A 25,024-nucleotide genomic window follows, 5' to 3' on the forward strand; every position below is an offset into this window, starting at 1 on the left:
CATGCTTGTATAATATTTTTTAAAACTGTATTCGAGATTTATTTTGTTGTAACATATTAATATTTGTAAAACAATATGTATTGGTAGTGTGTAAGTGTGATATTTGTTAGATTATCATTTCTGGATAATCTAAGTGGTGTCTTGTTAACCTTGTCGATAAAATAAAGGTTATGGTTTGTTTTAAAAACGAATGCAGTCTTTGAAAAACGTCTCATATACAGGTCAAAACCTCGCAACGAAAGCAATTAATATGGAACGTTTATAATCAATATGAACGGGATATTTCAGTAGGTATCAGAGCGTTGGTCTTAGAGAACCAGAATTTTTGCATTAGTGTGTCTTACCGAGTTTGTTAGGATGCATTAGTGAGTCTGAACTTAGACCGTGTTTTTCTTCAAAAAACGATTGCTTAACTTTTTTGTTGGAAACTATATATTATTAACATGTAATGTTATGTGATATATTAATCTCTTAACGTGTTTGATATTATGTGATAGATGTCTACCTCTAGTACAAATCCCATCGACTCACCTAATAATAATGAAGAGTCGAATATACTTTAGGAAGATTCACAAATTCCCGAAGAGGAACCGGAAGAAGAGGAACCGGAAGAGGAGGAACCGGAAGAGGAGGAACCGGAAGAAGAGGAACCAGAAGAGGAAGAACCGAAAGAAGAAGAGGTTCCAAAGGAAGAAATATTGATACCTACAGTAAATCGGTTAAATAAAAGAAAATCCTCAACCAACAGACCAAAGTCAATAATGGTCAATGGTGTTTCCACCGAGGAAGCAAAATATTGGGAAGATTACCAATTTTCCGATGAATCGGATCCCGATGATGATTCCGATGATGTTATAGAAATTACCTCGACCCAATTTAATAAAGTAAAAGAAAATAATAAGGGAAAAGGTATAAAAATAGAGAAACCTGATTCCAACCCCGATGAACTTTATATGTATCGGCAACGTCCGTATTTCCTAAAATGTAACAATAACCTGGGAACCTCTAAACCACCAGGTTTTTCTAAACCATTGTGAAAAACGACAGCTCGTATTAGGGGAGCATCATATATCCCTAGGAAATTAGCAATACGAACCAAGTCCGAAGAAGAAGAAACAAGTGAGTCGGATTAAAGAGTTGTAATCATGTTGTGTAATATATATGTAATATAGTGTGCTTGTGCTTTTTTGATAAATGTAAAATTGATTGTATTGTTTGTTAATTATCTTTTATGAATCTAACCCTCGTCTATTTTTACAGTATAAAAACACAAAATGGACGTTAAGGGTAAACAACCGAATATTTTAGAAGACCTACCAGAGGATATGATTGATGAAATCTTGTCTAGAGTCGGTCAGAATTCATCAGCACAATTAGTTATGGCGAAATTAACTTGTCCAACATTTGAAAGACTTTCCAGAAATGCCTTAGTTTATAAAAGGCTTTCCTTTGATAGGTGGGGTATATCACATTGGGGAGACCGTAAGTTATGCCGTGTTTTCGTTAAAGCGTTAAATGCGGGGAACCCAAATGCAATTTTTCGCTACGGGTTAAGAACCTATTTTGACTCAACATATCCCAACATAGGATTTCGTGAATTAGAAAGAGCTTCTAACATGCAACATAAAGAAGCATGTTATGCTTACGGGTTAGTGATGTTCGCTTCTCACCAAAGTGAGAAAAAGAACATCGGATTACAACTATTAAATGAAACATTCTCACAAGTGACGGACTCAGTAGTTGGGGTAAGAAACAAGGTTTTTAGATTACTACGAGGCTGTTGGGCATTACAAAACCCTCGTCCTTTTGACGACATTACAACATGTTGCCTAGTCAATGGTCATAACGGTTACTTTCCACAAGATCAAGGATGGGAAGTCGTTTTAGTAAAACCAGAATGCATGACCTGTTTCTGGACTTATGAATTATGTGTCTTTATTGCCTTTGCTGAACAACTTGTATATTAATTAGAATTACCTTTATAGCTGCCGTTTAGCAAGTTATTATGTGCTATATTTCATCCTATATGTATAATAGTGGTATTGTATGTTTGTAAAATATTGTATAAAAGTTTGAACGCGAAATATTATTGTAATAAGTTTTTCATATAGAATCGTAGTAGTTGAATTGTATAATAGCTACTATGTATGAACTTAACGGGTAGGTACTACCCGAATTAAAACTATAAAATGCTAATATGAAGAAAAAGCTTTTATAAATAAGTTCATATTATGCTACGAAATACTATTGACTACTCTTAAATTCTTTATGATTAACTCAATTCTTTTGGGCTTTTTTTGAAGGAAATGGCACCGGCGACTCGTCAGAATTTGAACATGAGCGAGGAAGACTTCCGTGTTTTCCTTGCAGCAAACATAGCCGCAGTACAGGCTGCGATGCAAAATAACAATAACTCTGGATCTAGCAGTGGAACTAATTCCACAAGAAATCGTGTAGGATGCTCCTACAAAGAATTCACTGCCTGCAAACCTTTGAAATTTAATGGAACCGAAGGACCAATTGGATTGAAACGGTGGACCGAGAAGGTCGAATCAGTGTTTGCCATAAGTAAGTTTACTGAAGAGGACAAAGTTAAGTACGTTACACATACCTTCACAGGTACTGCGTTAACGTGGTGGAACACCTATCTTAAACAGGTAGGACAAAATGCTGCTTACGCACTACCGTGGTCGGCATTCAAGCAATTGATGAACGAGCAGTACTGTCCTAGAAACGAAGTCAATAAGCTCAAGGTAGAACTTAGAGAGTTACGAACACAAGGATTCGACATTACCACATATGAACGATGATTCACAGAGTTGTGCCTATTGTGTCCAGGAGCGTTCGAAGATGAAGAAGAGAAGATCGACGCGTTTGTAAAAGGGTTACCAGTAAGGATTCAAGAAGATGTGAGTTCACACGAGCCCGCTTCCATACAGAAGGCAAGTCGAATGGCTCATAAACTCATAAATCAGATTGAGTGGAGAATTAAAGAACAGGCGGCCGAAAGAAGCCAACACGAAACAACTCAAGAGGAAGTGGGAGGAAAACGGTGACAAGAGTCACCAGTACAACAACAATAACAATTACAACCACAACCACAACAACAATCGCAACGATAACCACAATCCTAACAATAACTACAACAAACGTCCCAACAATAACAACAACAACTACAACAACCGTTTCAACAACAATAACAATCCCAACAACAACCTCAATAACAACAAACAACAGAAATAACCATGCTTCAGGTGTGCAGAGTACCATCCGAATGTGTTTTGCACAACAGTTTGCACAAAGTGTCAGAGAAGTGGTCATAGCGCGGCAAAATGTGAGATTTACGGACCAAAGAACAACAAAAATAAAGAAACAAATAATGCAGACGTAGTTTGTTATAAATGTGGAAAACCGGGCCACATTATTAGAAATTGCCCAAACCAAGGGAATACTAATGGGCAAGGCCGCGGAAGAGTTTTCAATATTAATGCGGCAGAAGCGCAGGAAGACCCGGAGCTTGTTACGGGTACGTTTCTTATTGACAATACATCTGCTTATGTTTTATTTGATTCGGGTGCAGATAGAAGCTATATGAGTAGAGATTTTTGTGCTAAATTAAGTTGCCCATTGACACCTTTGGATAGTAAATTTTTACTCGAATCAGCAAACGGTAAATTAATTTCAGCAGATAATATATGTCGGGATAGAGAAATTAAACTGGGGGATAAAATGTTTAAAATTGATTTAATACCAGTCGAGTTAGGGAGTTTTGATGTAATAATTGGTATGGACTGGTTGAAAAAGGTGAGAGCAGAGGTCGTTTGTTACAAAAATGCGATTCGCATTATGCGTGAAAAGGGAAAACCTTTAATGGTGTACGGAGAAAAGAACAATGCGAAATTAAATCTTATTAGTAGTTTGAAGGCGCAAAAACTAATAAGAAAAGGTTGTTACGTCATTCTAGCACACATCAAGGAAGTTAAACCTGAAGAAAAGAACATCAGTGATGTTCCCGTCGCAAAAGAATTTCCCGATGTATTTCCGAAAGAATTACCGGGATTACCCCCACATCGATCCGTTGAATTTTAAATAGATCTTGTACCAGGAGCTGCAGCAATAGCTCGTGCTCCATACAGACTCGCACCCAGCGAAATGAAAGAATTACAAAGTCAGTTACAAGAACTTTTAGAGCGTGGTTTCATTCGACCAAGTACATCACCATGGGGAGCTCCTGTTTTGTTTGTCAAGAAGAAGGATGGTACAATTTAGGTTGTGTATCGACTACCGAGAGTTGAACAAACTTACCATCAAGAATCGTTACCCACTACCAAGAATCGACGACTTATTTGATCAACTACAAGGCTCGTCAGTTTATTCGAAGATTGATTTACGTTCTGGGTATCATCAAATGCGAGTGAAGGAGGATTCCAAAGACTGCTTTTAGGACGCGTTACGGTCATTATGAGTTTATGATTATGCCATTTGGGTTGACCAATGCACCAGCTGTGTTCATGGACCTCATGAACTGAGTGTGTGGACCATACCTTGACAAGTTTGTCATTGTTTTCATCGATGACATACTTATTTACTCAAAAATGACCAAGAGCATGAAGAACATTTGAGAAAAGTGCTAGAGTTGTTAAGGAAGGAAAAACTGTACGCTAAGTTTTCAAAGTATGCATTTTGGTTGGAAGAAGTTCAATTTCTCGGTTACATAGTGAACAAAGAAGGTATTCAGGTGGATCCAGCAAAGATTGAAACCGTTGAAAAGGGGGAAACTTCGAAAACTCCGAAGCATATACGCCAATTTTTAGGACTGGCTGGTTACTACAGAAGGTACATCCAAGACTTTTCCAGAATAGCAAAACCCTTGACTGCATTAACGCATAAAGGGAAGAAATTTGAATGGAAAGATGAACAAGAAAAAGCGTTTCAATTGTTAAAGAAAAAGTTAACTACGGCACCTATATTGTCATTACCTGAAGGGAATGATGATTTTGTGATATATTGTGACGCCTCAAAGAAAGGTCTCAGTTGTGTATTAATGCAACGAACGAAAGTAATTGCTTATGCGTCTAAACAATTGAAGATTCACGAGCAGAATTATACGACGCATGATTTGGAATTAGGCGCGGTGTTTTTGCATTAAAGACTTGGAGGCACTACTTATATGGGGTCAAAAGTATTATATATACCGACCACAAAAGTCTTCAACACATATTTAATCAGAAACAACTGAATATGAGGCAGCGTAGGTGGATTGAATTGTTGAATGATTATGACTTTGAGATTCGTTACCACCCGGGGAAGGCAAATGTGGTAGCCGACGCCTTGATCAGAAAAGACAGAGAACCCATTCGAGTAAAAGCTATGAATATAATGGTTCACAATAACCTTACTACTCAAATAAAGGAGGCGCAACAAGGAGTTTTAAAAGAAGAAAATTTAAAGGATGAAATACCCAAAGGATTGGAGAAGCATCTTAATATTCGGGAAGATGGAACCCGGTATAGGGCTGAAAGAATTTGGGTACAAAAATTTGGAGATATGAGAGAAATGGTACTTAGAGAAGCTCATAAAACTAGATACTCAATACATCCTGGAACGGGGAAGATGTACAAGGATCTCAAGAAACATTTTTGGTGGCCGGGTATGAAAGCCGATGTTGCTAAATATGTAGGAGAATTTTTGACGTGTTCTAAGGTCAAAGCTGAGCATCAGAAACCATCAGGTCTACTTCAACAACCCGAAATTCCGGAATGGAAATGGGAAAACATTACCATGGATTTCATCACTAAATTGCCAAGGACTGCAAGTGGTTTTGATACTATTTGGGTAATAGTTGATCGTCTCACCAAATCAGCACACTTCCTGCCAATAAGAGAAGATGACAAGATGGAGAAGTTAGCACGACAGTATTTGAAGGAAGTCGTCTCCAGACATGGAATATCAATCTCTATTATCTCTGATAGAGATGGAAGATTTATTTCAACATTTTGGCAGACATTACAGCAAGCATTAGGAACTCGTCTAGACATGAGTACTGCCTATCATCTACAAAATGATGGGCAGAGCGAAAGGACAATACAAACGCTTAAAGACATACTACGAGCATGTGTTATTGATTTCGGAAACAATTGGGATCGACATCAACCGTTAGCAGAATTTTCCTACAACAACGGCTACCATTCAAGCATTGAGATGGCACCGTTTGAAGCACTTTATGGTAGAAAGTGCAGGTCTCCGATTTGTTAGAGTGAAGTGGGGGATAGACAGATTACGGGTCCAGAGATAATACAAGAAACTACCGAGAAGATCATCCAAATTCAACAACGGTTGAAAAGCGCTCAAAGTCGACAAAAGAGCTACGCTGACATTAAAAGAAAAGATATAGAATTTGAAATTGGAGAGATGGTCATGCATAAAGTTGTACCTTGTAAAGGCGTTATTCGATTTGGTAAAAGAGGGAAATTAAATCCAAGGTATATTGGACCATTCAAAATTATTGATCGTGTCGGACCAGTAGCCTACCGACTTGAGTTACCTCAACAACTCGCTACTGTACATAACACTTTCCACGTCTCGAATTTGAAGAAATGTTTTGCTAAAGAAGATCTCACTATTCCATTAGACGAAATCCAAATCATCGAAAAACTTCAATTCATCGAAGAACCCGTCGAAATAATGGACGGTGAGGTTAAAAGACTTAAGCAAAACAAGATACCAATTGTTAAGGTTCGATGGAATGCTCGTAGAGGACCTGAGTTCACCTGGGAACAAGAAGATTAGATGAAGAAGAAATACCCGCACTTATTTCTAGAAGATACGTCAACACCTCCAACTGCTTAAAATTTCGGGACGAAATTTATCTAACGGGTAGGTACTGTAGTGACCCGAACTTTTCCATGATTATATATATTAAATGAAATTGTTATTTACATGATTAAGTGTTTCCAACATGTTAAGCAATTAAACTTGTTAAGACTTGATTAATTGAAATAGGTTTCATATAGACAATTGACCACCCAAGTTGACCGGTGATTCACGAACGTTAAAACTTGTAAAAACTATATGATGTCATATATATGGATATATATATATATATGTATATATATATATATATATATAGTTAACATGGTATTATTATAATTAAACATATCATTAAGTATATTAACAATGAACTACATATGTAAAAACAAGACTACTAACTTAAGGATTTCGAAACGAGGCATATATGTAACGATTATCGTTGTAACGACATTTAATTGTATATATATCATATTAAGATATATTAATACATCATAATATCATGATAATGTAATAATTTAACATCTCTTTAGATATAATAAACAATAGGTTAACAACAGTTGACAAGATCGTTAACCTAAAGGTTTCAAAACAACACTTACATGTAACGACTAACGATGACTTAACGACTCAGTTAAAATGTATATACATGTAGTGTTTTAATATATATTCATACACTTTTGAAAGACTTCAAGACACTTATCAAAGTACTTCTACTTAACAAAAATGCTTACAATTACATCCTCATTCATTTTCATCAACAATTCTACTCGTATGCACTCGTATTCGTACTCGTACAATACCCAGCTTCTAAATGTATTTACTATTGGTATATACACTCCAATGATCAGCTCTTAGCAGCCCTTGTGAGTCACCTAACACATGTGGGAACCATCATTTGGCAACTAGCATGAAATATCTCATAAAATTACAAAAATATTAGTAATCATTCATGACTTATTTACAAGTAAACAAAATTACACATCCTTTATATCTAATCCATATACCAACGACCAAAAACACCTACAAACACTTTAATTCTTCAATTTTCTTCATATTATTGATCTCTCTGAAGTTCTATCTTCAAGTTCTAAGTGTTCTTCATAAATTCTATAAGTTCTAGTTTCATAAAATCAAGAATACTTCCAAGTTTGCTAGCTTACTTCCAATCTTGTAAAGTGATCATCCAACCTCAAGAAATCTTTTTTATTTACAGTAAGATATCTTTCTAATACAAGGTAATACTCATATTCAAACTTTGATTCAATTTCTATAACTATAACAATCTTATTTCGAGTGGAAATCTTACTTGAACTTGTTTTCGTGTCATGATTCTGCTTCAAGAACTTTCAAGCCATCCAAGGATCCTTTGAAGCTAGATCTATTTTTCATTTCCAGTAGGTTTACCTACTAAAATTAAGGTAGTAATGATTTTCATAACATCATTTGATTCATACAGATAAAACTATCTTATTCGAAGATTTAAACTTGTAATCATTAGAACATAGTTTAGTTAATTCTAAACTTGTTCACAAATAAAGTTAATCCTTCTAACTTGACTTTTAAAATCAACTAAACACATGTTATATATCTATATGATATGCTAACTTAATGATTTAAAACCTGAAAACACGAAAAACACCGTAAAACCGGATATACGCCGTCGTAGTAACACCGCGGGCTGTTTTGGGTTAGTTAATTAAAAACTATGATAAACTTTGATTTAAAAGTTGTTCTTCTGGGAAAATAATTTTTCTTATGAACATGAAACTATATCTAAAAATCATGGTTAAACTCAAAGTGGAATTATGTTTTCCAAAATGGTCATCTAGACGTCGTTCTTTCGACTGAAATGACTTCCTTTACAAAAATGACTTGTAACCTGTATTTCTGACTATAAAATTATACTTTTTCTATTTAGATTCATAAACTTAAGTTCACTATGAAACCATAGCAACTTGAAACACTCAAAACGGATTTAAAACGAAGAAGTTATGGGTAAAACAAGATTGGATAATTTTGCTTGTTGTAGCTACGTGAAAATTGGTAACAAATCTATATTAATCATATCCTAGCTAACTCATATTGTATTATACATGTATTCTAATATATTATGTAATCTTGGGATACCATAGACACGAATACAATGTTTTGACATATCATATCGACCCATATATATATATTTCGAAACAACCATAGACACTCTATATGCAGTAATGTTGGAGTTAGCTATACAGGGTTGAGGTTGATTCTAAAATATTATATATACTTTAAGTTGTGATCTAGCCTGAGGCTTGTATACACGAGGTCGTGGATTGATTCGAGATAATATATATTGCTTTATTTCTGTACATCTAACTGTGGACAACTAGTTGTAGGTTACTAACGAGGACAGCTGACTTAATAAACTTAAAACAGCAAAACGTATTAAAAATGTTGTAAATATATTTTGAACATACTTTGAAATATATGTACATATTTGTTATAGACGAAGTAAAAATCTGTGAAAGTGAGTTATAGTCCCACTTTTAAAATCTAATATTTTGGGATGAGAATACATGCAGTTTTATAAATGTTTTACAAAATAGACACAAGTAAATGAAACTACATTCTATGGCTGGATTATTAAACCGAATATAACCCTTTTTAGTCTGGTAATCTAAGAATTAGGGAACAGACACCCTAATTAACGCGAATCCTAAAGATAGATCTATTGGGCCCAACGATCCCCATCCAAAGTACCGGATGCTTTAGTACTTCGAATTTATCATGTCCGAAGGGAGTCCCGGAATGATGGGGATATTCTATATGCATCTTGTTAAGGTCGGTTACCAGGTGTTCACCATATGAATGATTTTTATCTCTATGTATGGGATGTATATTGAAATATGAAATCTTGTGGTCTATTATTACGATTTAATAAATATATAGGTTAAACCTATAACTCGCCAACATTTTTGTTGACGTTTAAAGAATGTTTATTCTCAGGTGATTATTAAGAGCTTTCGCTGTTGCATGCTAAAATATGGACAAGAATTGGTGTCAGCATGCTTGTATAATATTGTTTAAAACTGCATTCGAGATTTATTTTGTTGTAACATATTAATATTTGTAAACCAATATGTACTGGTAGTGTGTAAGTGTGATATTTGTTAGATTATCATTTCTGGATAATCTAAGTGGTGTCTTGTTAACCTTGTCGATAAAATAAAGGTTATGGTTTGTTTTAAAAACAAATGCAGTCTTTGAAAAATGTCTCATATAGAGGTCAAAACCTCGCAACGAAATCAATTAATATGGAACATTTATAATCAATATGAACGGGACATTTCAATATTCTGATTTTAAACAGATCAGAATCCAGAATCCAAGTCATGATATAACAGATAGCATTACTCTTAGATCCCTACATCTTTCAAAACTATACTTTGACTTCAAAACTGTGCTAGAACATCACTTCTATTCATAAAACTCAGAAAAATATTTGTATCATTCAAAATTCTAGAACATCATATGTATATTGACGATTACAACCTACGTTCAAACCCTTCATGATTCTTGAAATCACCACAATTAAGAAACAATCGGGGGATGATCCAACCACACGTTACCCACGAAAAGAAAGATTTATGCATATATTCATGCACCTGGAAAACTCCTGGAACCGAAATAAAAATTTAATATAAATCTATGATCCATTAGCGTTGTTATTACCAAAAATAACCTTGCAATTCTTTTTCAAGGTATCCAGTGTTATCACCCTTCCAACAAGTCAACTTCGACTTTTCATTCGGATTAGCCTTATTATAACCTTGATATATGCGTTGCCCTGTATGTCATTGTTACCGGATAACCTTTTACATTCCACCATATTAACAGTAAACGTACCAACAACTTCATTACCCTTTGACTTAAGCCTCTCCGAAAAGTCACTATAATTATTCATTGAAACCCTATCATGTACTCATCTGCATCTTGTAACGGTAGTTGCCATACCAAAAAGCTTCCATCATTATTCTCGAATTTCGCAACGTTTCTATGCCAACAGTTATATATATATATATATATATATATATATATATATATATATATATATATATATATATATATATATATATATATACATATAACTTCTATCTCCTAGGCTTACGTACTTCAATTGTGAATTTCTGAAAAGAACCTCAATTTACGAATCAGTTCTTGGAATTTTGAAAAAAAAAGCTGATGAAGCAGCAAAAACTGTAAACGACCTTAACAGTCGAAAGTTTGATGATAAAGAATAGTGTGTTGAAAAAAGCTCAGAAAATGAGAAAATTTGGTACTAAAAAACGGTTGAGCAAACCATGAAGGAGGCTGTGGACAAATCACAAAGACTAAACCTGCCTTCAAAGAATCCAAATGATTCAGTGTCTGCTGAAGTCTTTAGCGAACACCTTGCTCCTTACTCTAAACCTTTGCGGACAAATTTTCTGCATCATCCTTTGATTCTAGATATTTTAAAATTCTAAAATATCAACGTATCTTTCAGTATAAATATCCTAGATATTTCTGAAGATATCTTCATAACTATCATTGTCCGAGATTATTTACCTCTTTGCGCTATCTGTGTTACATCATAAAGGAAACTGTTTTAGTTTCTAAACTTCTGAAACCTTCGAGTTTAAATTATGAATGTATTCTGGAGAAGTGTTGGGAATTGAAGCATGAATTAGTATAATATAATGACGCCTAGCCAACGTGATTATATTACAGTAAGTCATGCTGAGTTTTTAATGGAACGTGATAAATGTTCATAGATCATACCCTCATCATGAACCATATTACATAACTCTTTCATTCTATTTAACCTCTAAACATATTAATAACATATTTTCTTGATAGCTCTATTTTTTCGTGATTTCTGATAATTTAACAAATTGGATCGTACTATTACAAATTCTTTATTAGAACATTAGTTATGTTCATCCAAAACTTCATACCTACAAATTCTGGATGAATTACTTGTCCTACTTAAAACCGATAAGAGAAAACAAAAGCACAAAGCTTTGAAATATAAATAGGAGTATAAATCACAGCAAATAAAAGAGATCATTAACCGTGGATGTCAATAATTGTTGAAAGACAGATGCAAGGCATGATGATGAAAACCACTACCCCAAGAGCGAAGCAGAAGTAAACAGATTCCTCCTGTGGGAGTTGGAATAGAAGGTTGATTGTTGCGATAGTCAATATAAGGTCAAGAACCAGAACTGGATTAAGCATTTTCACAATCTTTTGGAACTATGAAATGAGGAAGAAAGTATAGTGGTGAGAATAATGAAACGGAAGAGGTTAATTTATAGCGAAATACCAGACACAGCAATCGAGGCAGATTACGCAATTAATCAAATAAAATCCTAATTTTCTTAATTACCGAAGAATCAAATCCATATAGATTACGAAGATTTTCATTCAATCCCTTATATTCCGGAAATCAACAGTGACTACGTCAAAAGTTAACACGAACCTCTATTTTCTTCATTTCACTCTTTTACGATAGCTTCACTCATACTTTTCACGTAATCGAATTACTCAATGGTGATAAACTCTATCTATTCCACTCGTATCCGTCATGAAAACATTCTTGTTTTCAATATTGACTACCATCATCCAAATTTCGGGACAAAATTTCTTTAACAGGTAGGTACTGTCATGACCCGGAAATTTCGATCGAATTAAAACGCTGATAATTCTGACAAGATAAGCAACTTGTTGTTTTACATTTTAAATGTTTTCATATATTTATATACCCATTTGACTTTCCCGATGATTCACGAACAACGATTTTTAAATAAAACATATTTAAGAATATACAAGTTACGATATAATGAATTTTATTAAAATATTTTTCGAATATATTAAATGATAACAATATTCGTTTTCAATTATATCAAACGTATTAAATAACGAATTATATATATATATATATATATATATATATATATATATATATATATATATATATATATATATATATATATATATATATATATATATATATATATATATATATATATATATATATATATATATGTATATATATATATCAAACTATAAAATTCTTATATATTGTATATAAGATGAGTGTTAGTAAAAGATTTTAAAAACTCTAAGTTTGTTAAAGATATAATTATATTTTTTAAGTCATATAAACTATAAACTTCATATACTACATTTTGAGTGGTCAGTTTTCTTTAAACAAATGTATAGAGTATTTTAGACATGGGCACACTTTTTACAACTCGTTTCTCATAAGATCATGACACTTAACTTTAAAAATCATTGTTATGTTCCTAGTATAAGAAAATTTATATAAACATTAATGTCATGTATTTTAAACATAAACTAGATTTAATTTAAAATCATGTGGCGCATAAGTAGAAGTATGAGGAGCATATTAAATTTTTTTGTAATGGATTGTTCTACAAGTTGTGTTATGAGACGTATGTTAGGATAAAAATAAGAAACATATTTTAAAACTTTAAGGTTATTAAAAAATATATATTATTTACCTTTTATATAAATTATAAACTATATAACATTTGGAGTGTTATATCTTCTTAGAAACATATATTATTTTTATAAATATCTAGAACAACTTTTAATAACCCGTTTCTTAGCTGTCATGAAAAGGGTAAAGATTTTAACGTCATCCTAAATTTTAGAAATTTTCTAAGACTTTTTGACATTTATCATTGTTAACGGGACAACAAATCGCTGTCCGTGACATATAAGGTTTTAAAAAAATAAAAATGTAAAGATTCAAGGATCAAAGTAGGAGGGATAAAGTGATGACTACTTTCTTCCCATTTCACACGACTCTTTTATGAGATTATTATTATTTAGTTTTATTTACTTATTATATTATTATAATTATATTAATAATAATAAAAAGATGTCGACAGATGAGTTCAAGAAAATGTCACGGATCAAACAATGTGGGACAAGGTGGCGCCTACTAAAACTTTTGTTGTGTGCTCTGGGAAAATTTTGTTATATATAATGATGAGTTGTTTTGGTTAAAAGATGCACACAAGCATCATCATTCATCATTTCATCATATAGACTCCGTTTTATTTATTTATTTATTTATTTATTATTATTATTATTATTATTATTATTATTATTATTATTATTATTATTATTATTATTATTATTATTATTATTATTATTATTAATATTAATATTATTATTATATTATTAATCATAGTATTATTATTATACATAAAATACTACGACGGGGTTATGTTCGGGTGATTTCAAAATGAGTTTTCAAAGGGAATAAAGCTAAGGAAATTGTGAGTATTATCTAAGGACGTTATGGGTATTGTTCGTGAATCAAAGACTAACCTTTCATTTGTCATCTCCGTTGCGTCTGCATACTTTTCCTACATTATTGAACCATAATATTGATAAGTGAGTTTATAAATCCCTTTTTAATTACTTTTGCAATCTATATTTTTGGGCTGAGATTACATGCACTTTATTTTAAACGCAATGGACACAAGTACATACTTAATTCTACACTGAGTTTTGTGATGACCCGGGAATTTCCGACCAAATTTAAACTTAATCTTTTATGGTTTCGACATGATAAGCAAAGTCTGTAATGTTGAGTCTCGAAAGTTTTGAAATCTATATTCATGAAATCAATTACCCTTTGACTATTCCCGACGATTCACGAACATTGGTGTATAAATAAATATGTAAATATATATATGAGTTCTATACATAGGTAACATTATATATATTGTAATATATGTATGTATATATAAACAATAAGCATTAAAGATTCACTAAATTATAAATTTTTTGGATATAATATAATAAATAGTAATATATTAAACTTAACTACAAGGTTAAATATAATTGTTACATTAATATTATGATCATTATTGGTATCATTATTAATATCATTAATAAGATTGTTATTATTATTATTATTATTATTATTAATTGTATATCTATTGTAATGTATAAATATAGTTGTTACACAGTTTATCACTTTCATTATTAACAAAATAGATATTAATATTAATATTAATATTAATATTAATACTATTATATATATATATATATATATATATATATATATATATATATATATATATATTATCTATATGAAATTGGATATATTTAATTTGTTATATTACTATTATTGTAACTAATATTGTTGTTAATATTATTAATAACAATATAGAATTAAAATTTTAATTTTAGTTTTTATTGTAATTACCATTATTATTATTTTTATCATTAATAATGGTAATATTGATATTATTATCATTATTATTTATATTATCAATATTATGTTGATTAGTAATATTATTATTATTTTCTATTATTTTTTTTATAAAACTAATAATATTATTATTATTATTAATATATTTAGTATTATTTATAAATTCTTAATATTAATATTTAATATAAATAAAATTTACATAAGATCACTTTCTGTTTGAAGTCTCAATCGAGACTGTGTTTAATGGATTTCACAAATCCCATTTCTTGTACGAACCAGGGAATCAGGCATCAACAAAATTCCAAAATTTGTTTGAAGTCACTATCCTATTTTTAGTTTATTTTTTTTCTTTCTTTTCTTCTCTGTATTAACTTCTGCCGACATAAAAATCAGCATATTACATATGATGCTACAAAAGAAACCATTCAATCTTCCTTCACTCTCAAACCCATTTGAATTGTTGTTGTTCAAGTTAACCAAAGACCACCATGTAACCCACCAAACCACCACATCATAATCATTGGTTGTTGTTGCAAATTCGATGGGTTCTACAGCTTATACAGTTTCTGTTTATGACCCTAGTTCAACATGAAACTATCACCACACCCCTTGAAGTATTCGTTGTCCTATTGTTCCTGTTTCCGGTTACCAACAAACCTTAAACCATTACCTTTTATTTCTTTTTCTACTACTACCCGTCAAGAACACCACACCATCTTCCACCTTGAATCATATCTCTCTCCCTCTCCTTCCTAAAATACCATGAACAACCAAACCAAACTATCTCCATTTTTCTGTTTCGGTTTACTGACTTCCTGTTTCAGTTTTAGGACGATGAACAATCACTCAACACCATCTCATTAATAATCCACACGACCATCATCCCGGTTCACTATTTCTCTCCTTATCTCCCTCTCTACAAATCCTTGATCTTGAACCACTCCATGAATCACCAACACAACCACCATTATTATTATTATTTTTCTTTGTGACCACACTCGACAAGCCTATCAAGACCCAACCAAACACCCATCGTGAGTTACTGCTATACTACTCGTTGTCTACTGTTTCTCTTTTTCTGTTTCCTTTTGATCGGATTCCACCACCACCTTCGATAACCATCATCAAACGTATACCTACTGCTATGCTTACTTTTCCTTCTGCTTTTGTCTCGTACGAGCCTCCACACACCACCCTACTCTTTCACCATGGCCATACCACCATCTGTTGTTACTAAACTATTATATTTCTGTTCCTATTTAAAATCCACCTGCAATTCACCACTACTACTGATCGATGTATATAAATTTTTTTTAGCTTCTTGTCTTTCTGTTTCTCTTACCGTTTATCTAAGAGGGAGAAGAGGATAGATATATAGATAAAGCTTTTCTTTAAAAACATACTAGTGGAACAAAGTACCACATATCATGGCAGACAAGAAGAAAAGCATATGATCATTAACATACATGTGGCATCACACAAGTTGATATTCATGGAAGACTAGTACAATTCTTTTATCTTTTTTTTTTATTTAATTATTTATTTATTTGAGGTGTGGGACGGTTTTGAAGTCCATGGCCGACCAAGTCTCTTTTAAGGGACGTTGTTTATAATTTTTTTTTTCTTCCATCATGTTCCACTAAAAGTCACTTAATCAATACACCTGGCAACTTGTATCACCGATTAAAACCATCGAATATTTAAATTGGAAACAGGCTAACGGGCTAAAGAGTATATTTTGGGCCGAGATCAATCACTATTCTGATTGGGCCGAAATTTCATTTTTGGGTCGAGATGTTTGATGAGGAGGAAATAAGTTGAATCAGAAACAAAATCGGGTTATAGATATATTTCTGAGTTACAAAATAGAAAAGAAAGGGTTGGAGGGATGGTTTGAGGAGTTTGTAGGTGAGCGAGAGGTCATGGGTTCAAGCCTGGGCATGAGCACTTATTTTTGAAACTTATTCCTTGAGGTAGTTATCTTTAATTTTATTATTAGTATTATTATTATTATTATTACAACAAATATTATATATTTAAATATATTTATTACATACCTATACTAATATTACATAGTTTTATATTTTTAAACAAGATATTATTTTTATTAAGTGATACAACATATAAATATATTATATATAATATAGAAAGTAATATGTTTATATATGTAAAAATTAATCTTAATACATTATAAACTTAGTTGATTAATATTATACGTGTTAATATATATACTTGATATAAGTTCGTGAATCCGAGGACAACCTTGCATTGTTCAGTATCGTCGTATGCATATTTTTACTACAAAATATCGTATTGTGAGTTTCATTAATCCCTTTTTAAATGCTTTTGCAATATATATTTTTGGGACTGAGAATACATGCGCTGCTTTTATAAATATTTTACGAAATGGACACAAGTGATCGAAACTACATTCTATGGTTGGATTATCTAATCGAATATGCCCTTTTTATTAAGTCTGGTAATCTAAGAATTAGGGAACAGACACCCTAATTGACGCGAATCCTAAAGATAGATCTATCGGGCCCAACAAGCCCCATCCAAAGTACCGGATGCTTTAGTACTTCAAAATTTATATCATGTCCGAAGGAGGATCCTGGAATGATGGGGATATTCTTATATACATATTGTTAAGGTCGGTTACCAGGTGTTCAATCCATATGAATGATTTTTGTCTCTATGTATGGGACGTATATTTATGAGAAATGGAAATATGAAATCTTGTGGTCTATTAAAATTATGAAATGATTATTTATGTTAAACTAATGAACTCACCAACCTTTTGGTTGACACTTGAAAGCATGTTTATTCTCAGGTACGAAAGAAATCTTCCGATGTGCATTTGATCATTTTAAAGATATTACTTGGAATCATTCATGACATATTTCAAAAGACGTTGCATTCGAGTCGTTGAGTTTATCAAGATCATTATTAAGTCAATTATAGTTGGATATATTATGAAATGGTATGCATGTCTGTTAACTTCAGATGTAAGGAAAGATTGTCTTTTCAAAACGAATGCAATGTTTGTAAAATGTATCATATAGAGGTCAAGTACCTCGCGATGTAATCAACTGTTGTGAATCGTTTATAATCGATATGGACTTCGTCCGGATGGATTAGGATGGGTCCTTTCAAGTTTGAACCGAAAATCTCTTACTTTGGTAACTAGTAACTGCCGGTTATAAGAACTGGTGGGCGCGAGTAGTTGTATATGGATCCATAGGGCTTGACATCCCCGTCCATTCCAGGTATAGAGACCCTAGCCTGAACTAAATCAGACGTATGCTATTTGAGTTTAGTACACGTTGGTTTACGTGTATTGTACATGTTGGTTGTATGTATGTTAAAACATGGGTACTTATTATATATACGTTAAGTTTAGTTACTGGGGTGCACAATTTCGTAGAATATTTTGATAAACATTTTGGATGAAACAACTGAAATCTTGTGATCTACCTTTATATACAGAGTATGCGCAATATTAAAACTATGAACTCACCAACCTTTGTGTTGACACTTTTAAGCATGTTTATTCTCAGGTCCCTAGAATTCTTCGGCTGTTTGCTTATACGTTATACAAGCTATGTGCATGGAGTCATACATGCTTTATTCGAGAAAAATTTACATTCACAAAATCATCACCATGTATCTTATTTTGACTGCATTGTCAACGGATGTATTATTGTAAACTATTATTTACAGTGATTGTCTATATGTAGAAATCATTAGATGTCAAAAACCTTAGAATTAGATATTCATTTATGGTGTGCCTTTTTAAAAGAATGCAATGTTTACAAAACGTATCATGTAGAGGTCAAAACCTTACTATGAAATCAATGAATAACGTACCGCGTCAATAGCGATTTTGACGGGTCGTTACACATGACCTCAACCCAATTGCTATCTTTTGATGCTTCAAAATAGGTTTTTGGTTTATAAGATTTATTAAGATTAAAAGTAAAATACTTATTTTCTTGATTTAAAAAGAATAATTAACCAGTTTTTCAATCCCATATTTAAAATTTTCGTTCAATAACAAAGTCATCAATTCTTTTAGGTAAAACAGATTCTTTGGAAGATCTCCTTACAGTCTGAATGTGACTAGGACTTTTTAACTGTGTATTTTGTAAAGTGTTGCCCTCAGGAGATGAAATATTATCCATGGGAGTTGCAGAAGTACTTTAACCTTCACTAATCACATTATCACTACTAGAAGGATTGTTTCTAGTAGGACTATGCTAATTAATGTAGCCACTTGTACTACTACCTTCACCATCATATTCAGCTCTCCCTTCATCATTGGGTCTTTTGATGTCTTGATCATTTGAATTTTTTTTTTATCAAAAAACATATAATTTTCTTTATCTGAAGAATCACTCAAACTATTGTCAACAAATTTTGACTTAAGAGGAAAAATATTTTCATAAAACTTCACATCCCTTGGAAAAAGAAAACTTTTGTTTTCTAAATTTAAAAGTTTATAACCCTTTTGAACATTACCAAAACCAATCAAAACAAATTTAAAAGACCTGCTTGAAAACTTATTTTAAGGATTTAAAATAATTGCATAACATAAACAACCAAAACATCTTAAGTGAGAGAGACTAGGGTCCTTTTTGAAAACACATTCATAAGGAGTTTTTCCAGAAAGCACACTTGAAGGAGTCCTGTTAATCAAATAGCAAGCAATTAAGATACAATCACTCAACATATTTAAAGGTAACCCCCGGCCCCTTGAAACATAAGAGCTCTTGCTACATTAAGCAAGTGCCCATGTTTCCTCTCACCTATGCCATTTTGTTGTGGAGTATATGCACAAGATGTTTGATGCACAATCCCATTAAGTTTTGTAAAATTATTCATTTTATTGTTAAAAAATTCAGTCTCATTGTCACTTCTGATTACCTTAACAGTTTTATTAAATTGATTCTTAACCAGATTAATAAATGTCTATATATTGTCAAATGTCTCTTCTATAGTTTTTAACAAAAAAAAAAAATCCAAACAGCTCTTGAGAAATCATCTACAATGGTTAAGAAATATTTATAACCTTCTCTACTCTAAATTTTAAGTGGACCCCAAAGATCCAAATGAACTAAATCACCTAACCCTTGTGATATGTGATCACTAAGGAGAAAGGGTTCCCTAGTTTGTTTTGCGTTATGGCATATATCACAAAGACAGTTTTCCTTAAAATCTTTTAAATCAAGTTTGTTTTTCAAAACTTGATCAGATGGATGACCACGTCTTGCATGCCACAGCTGAGCAGAAACCAAATGAACACACACATTGCAAGTCATACCTAACACTTTCATATCATGTTCATCAAACAAATATAAACCTCCAGATTGACTACCAATCCCTAGAGTTGTCTTTGTTTTCAAGTCCTGAATAAAGCATTTATTCTCATCAAAAACTGACAGTTAACTTACTATCTTTAGACAACTTGTGAACAGACAAAAGACTAACACAGTATTCAGGTACAACCAACACATCAAATAAAACAACATTATTTGAAAGTTTTAAATTTCCAACTTTAACAACTTTAGCTTGAGTTCCATTAGGATGACCAACAGTTAAATTCAATTGAGAAATATCAACAACATTATTTAAACCAATATCAGAAACAGTAATGTGTTGATTAGCACCTGAATCTATTATCCATCCTTGACTTTTGTTCTTAAATTTGTCATTTATATGACTATTAAAGAACTTCTTGAAATTAGAATTAAAGAATACATTATGATTTACAAAATTACCTGCCATATTTGAATTTGTTTCCACAAGTGCAACATTATCATTGATTAAGCTAAGCAGCTTCATTAACTGTTCATTAGTAAGACTTGCAGGAGCAGAACTAGTAGACCCATCTTTATTGGTAACACTATTATTAGCATAAGTCTTGTTCACATTGTTATTTTTATTAGATTGATTCCCATTGATTCTTCTTCTAAAAGAAGGTAAATATCCAATAATTTCAAACATCTATCAATTGTGTGACCAAGCTTATTGCATTTTTTACACTTTAAAGTCTGGTTTGAACTTCTGTTATTATAATTGTTATTATTATTTCCATAGAAGTTTCCAGAGTTGTTACCATTCTTGTTAAAAAGTATTATTAGCTTGAGTAACAAATGCACTAGCATGAGTTTTACTAATTTTATCACTAGAGATGCCTTTATGTGACTCTTCTCTTGAAATTATAGCATAAGCTTCTTTAACATCTAGAACAGAATCTTTTAGCAAAATGTTACTTCTTACAGTAGTATATTCATCACTTAAGCCCATTAAAAATTGCATCAACTTCATCATCTTTTTATGTTCTTTGTGTGATGTAGCTGCTTTACAAGTGCAAGCTGTTGCATCACAAGTACAATCTGGTGAGGACACCATTGCATCATACTATTTTCACAAGGTATTAAGTTTATGATAATACTCAGAAAGAGTACTATCATTCTGTTTAAGTGTATTAATTTGTTGATGCAAGTTGAAAATTACAGAAGTATCAATTTTATCATATGTCTCTTTAAGTTTATTCCAAACTTCAGTAGCATTAGTTGAAAAACTTTGACCATAATACAGATCTTCAGTAATAGATCCAAGAATCCATGATAGTACAACAGAGTTGCATCTATCCCATTGAGAGGCAAGAACCTCATATGTTTTACTTCTTAAAATAGTGTCATTAATAAATCCCATTTTATTCTTAGTGGAAAGAGCCAATTTCATTGACCTACTCCAAATATTATAGTTTTATGCTCCTTTTAATTTTATTGAAGTTATTGGAGTTCCAGTTGTATCATTAGTATGAAGATAAAGTTGATCACTGAAATCCAACTTATTAATCTGTGTAACAGAAGTACTATCACCCATCTTTCACACAAACAAACAAACAGATAAAGAATTATCAAAAAGAATAGCAATAAACACAACCAATCGAACAATTAATCTGATTTGTGCTTGATCAGGTTTTCACAAGTTTCAAGGAACTTGGATCAAGAGTTGGGCACAGTGATCAAGAGTTAGGCACAAATAAAAGACAATAAAGCAATTAAGAAAGCCAAATAATATGAATAAATGCGAGACTCCCCTTTGAAGATCAGAAGAAATCAGAAGAAGATGAAGAATAAACAGCGGAAGAATTTGATCAACAGGTAGAAACCCTAACCCTAATTGGAAAAATTAGGGTTTCGATGAGTATCACCACCCACAAACCAACGGCCAATAATCAAACCTAAACAAACCACTTCTAATCTTCAAGAAGCCTCAATCAGAAACTAACGAACACCGAATCACATAGAAACCCTAGAACTTCAATCAAATCACAATCAAGAGCGTACCCGCTCTGATACCATGAAAACTATTATAAAAACAAACCAAAATCTTCACTAATTAATCAAATATCTCAGAATTACAACAAGATATCAATCCAGAATCAAATCACAACCCAAAATTAACACAAACAATCAACTGTATTCACAAAGATTGAATACAGGAACTAACACCTCACAATCAAAGCCACGAGATGTGGATTGACACTAAAATCACTCAATAAAGAGGAAGAACACCAAATCTGGATTGTGAAACCCTAGAGAGAAAACAAATGAATCAGATGAAAAATCACACACACAACTTCTCGGATCTAACCACCTATCAAGGAGTTAGGAGGCTTTTATAGGCCCATATGCATCAGTCTTCAACATTAAATGGGCTATACATCACTTTAGGCTTCTTCTCTTGATAACAGGCCCAACACTCCTTTTATGCAGAAAAACAGCCCACTTATGATCATAAATTAAATAATCTAACTCTGCAGCATCATTCTTGACTTCTAAGCTTTAAACCTTGAATGATCAATCAAGCATCTGCTGCTACCACTAATCCAGGAATAATCTAAAGAAAAGAGACCTGCAATTACTCTCGAAAACACCACAAATTAGTAATGTTACATAAAATTTCAAAATAAGTTTGACTTATGTTATTTTGAACAATAAAGATAAAGATTACGGTAATTAATGTATAGGCGTGTGAAATAATTCAGATTTAGATTTAGAATATGTATATAGTGAAATTATAATTACTATTCACTTTGTCCAACTATAACTGTTCATATTGGATTTTCAAAGTCTTTCTATGTTAACTTTAACCATAAATATCTTTATTTGTATTACTATTTGATAAAATTTGTATGAATGAATTGGGTTTATTACGTGGTTTTATTTAAATATTTTTTATTAAATAATATATAACACAAATAAAAATATTTAAGGTCAAAGTTGACAAAGAAATACATTGAAAGACAAATGTGGACACTTATAGAGTGACGGATGGAGTATATGTTATAATTTTTGAAAGGCTCGGTTGATGACACTGCGGCGATTCTGGTTGGTAGTTACTATCCTCCATTTGGTTTTTTTTGGTGTTTCCATGATGCTCTTCCTTGTCAGACCTTTTCTTAACGGTCCGTCACCCTCCATCCGTCAGTTTACATGGCAAAACTGATGGAAACTGACGAAATTAACAAGGCATCACCACTGACAGATGGAGGTGTCAGTTGGATTTCTGACGCAAAAAAAATTGGTAGTTCCACGTGTTAGTTTTTGATTGGTCCGAGCTGGGTAACAGTCTGATGACCGTTTGAATTTTTTTCCCCAAAAATTTTTAAAAATTCAAACTTTTTATTCCTTTTATCTTTATTATATATATACATATGCTTTCTTCATTTGTTCAGAATACTTAAATATGTCTCACCCAAATCAAAGACCGCCAAATTCAAATGAATGAGTGCAATACATTTTTTTATGGTAGTTCATCAAACCCGAATAATCTACAACAAATCTCAATCACTATTTAAGTGCTTTTTTATTTTACGTCAATTTTTTAATTTAAGTACTTTTTTTATTTGATATTATGTAATTTTTTCTATTTTATTGAATGTTATGTTATTAATTAGTTATATAAAATAAATGTGTTGATTTTTTTTAAATAAAATGTAAAAGATAAAAACTGGTGGACCCTATGAAAAACGAAAACAAATGGTTAAACAAAATGTCATAAACTAACACTGCCCAGTCACAGACAGACTGCTCTTTTTGGCCAAAAGTGATCTAACTTTCTGTGATATCACATGCACCATTACAAATAGTGTCATCTGGTTTGATATTTGTTTGATAGGTTTTATTACTTAGTTTGTTGGTTTCAGAGATTGCTTTATTATTTAATTTGTTGATTGGTGTGGCTCGATATTTAGTGGGTAGGTTTTTGTTTTTGAGTTTCGAGTCCGTCCGCAATATCGTTGTATTTTTGTTTGGGCTTTCATCTTTCGATGAAACAGCCTTTGTTATAGTATTTGTGATTTTATAAAGAAAACAAAATCTATATCATTTAAATACCTCGACTACAAATTTAACAATTATTTTAGTAACAATGTCATACTCTTCTCTCTCCTCATATCAACCACTGATTGACATATGTGTTTATTTGAGCCTCAACCATTGAAGCAACAGATCACCTGTGACATCCCAGGTAACACATTCCCCGTAGCATGATATTGTCCACTTTGCCCGTAGGCGCACGGATTTTTCTTGGCGACCAAACACGACGAGCACTGTCCCAGGAGGTCACCCATCCTGGTAGTGCTCTCGCCTGAGCACGCTTAACTGCAGAGTTCTCACGGGATCTGCTGCCTTGTGGTCCCAAAACGCGTCATGCTAGGAAAGGTCTCCACACCCTTATAAGGCATGCTTCGTTCCCTTCTCCAACCGATGTGGGACGGATGTTACAATCCTCCCCCTAATGGGACACAGCGTCCTCACTGTGCATGTTTGGTCCGGGGCCTAGCTCTGATACCATCTGTGACATCCCAGGTAACACGTTCCCCGTGGCATGATATTGTCCGCTTTGCCCGTAGGCGCA

At 32.5% G+C, this 25,024-nt stretch overlaps 1 protein-coding gene across 1 annotated transcript; it reads right to left on the reverse strand.

Moving 5' to 3' along the window:
• Positions 1–21,214: 21,214 nt before the first annotated feature.
• On the reverse strand, positions 21,215–21,808 carry LOC139850791 (uncharacterized). The gene is made up of 2 exons (XM_071840295.1): positions 21,608–21,808; positions 21,215–21,511 (listed from the first exon to the last, which is right to left on the reverse strand). The coding sequence occupies exons 1-2, from the start codon at positions 21,806–21,808 to the stop codon at positions 21,215–21,217; spliced, it is 498 nt and encodes a 165-aa protein (XP_071696396.1).
• Positions 21,809–25,024: the final 3,216 nt, after the last annotated feature.

This window comes from Rutidosis leptorrhynchoides, chromosome 1 (genome assembly GCF_046630445.1).
Source record: "Rutidosis leptorrhynchoides isolate AG116_Rl617_1_P2 chromosome 1, CSIRO_AGI_Rlap_v1, whole genome shotgun sequence".
Lineage (NCBI taxonomy): Eukaryota > Viridiplantae > Streptophyta > Magnoliopsida > Asterales > Asteraceae > Rutidosis > Rutidosis leptorrhynchoides.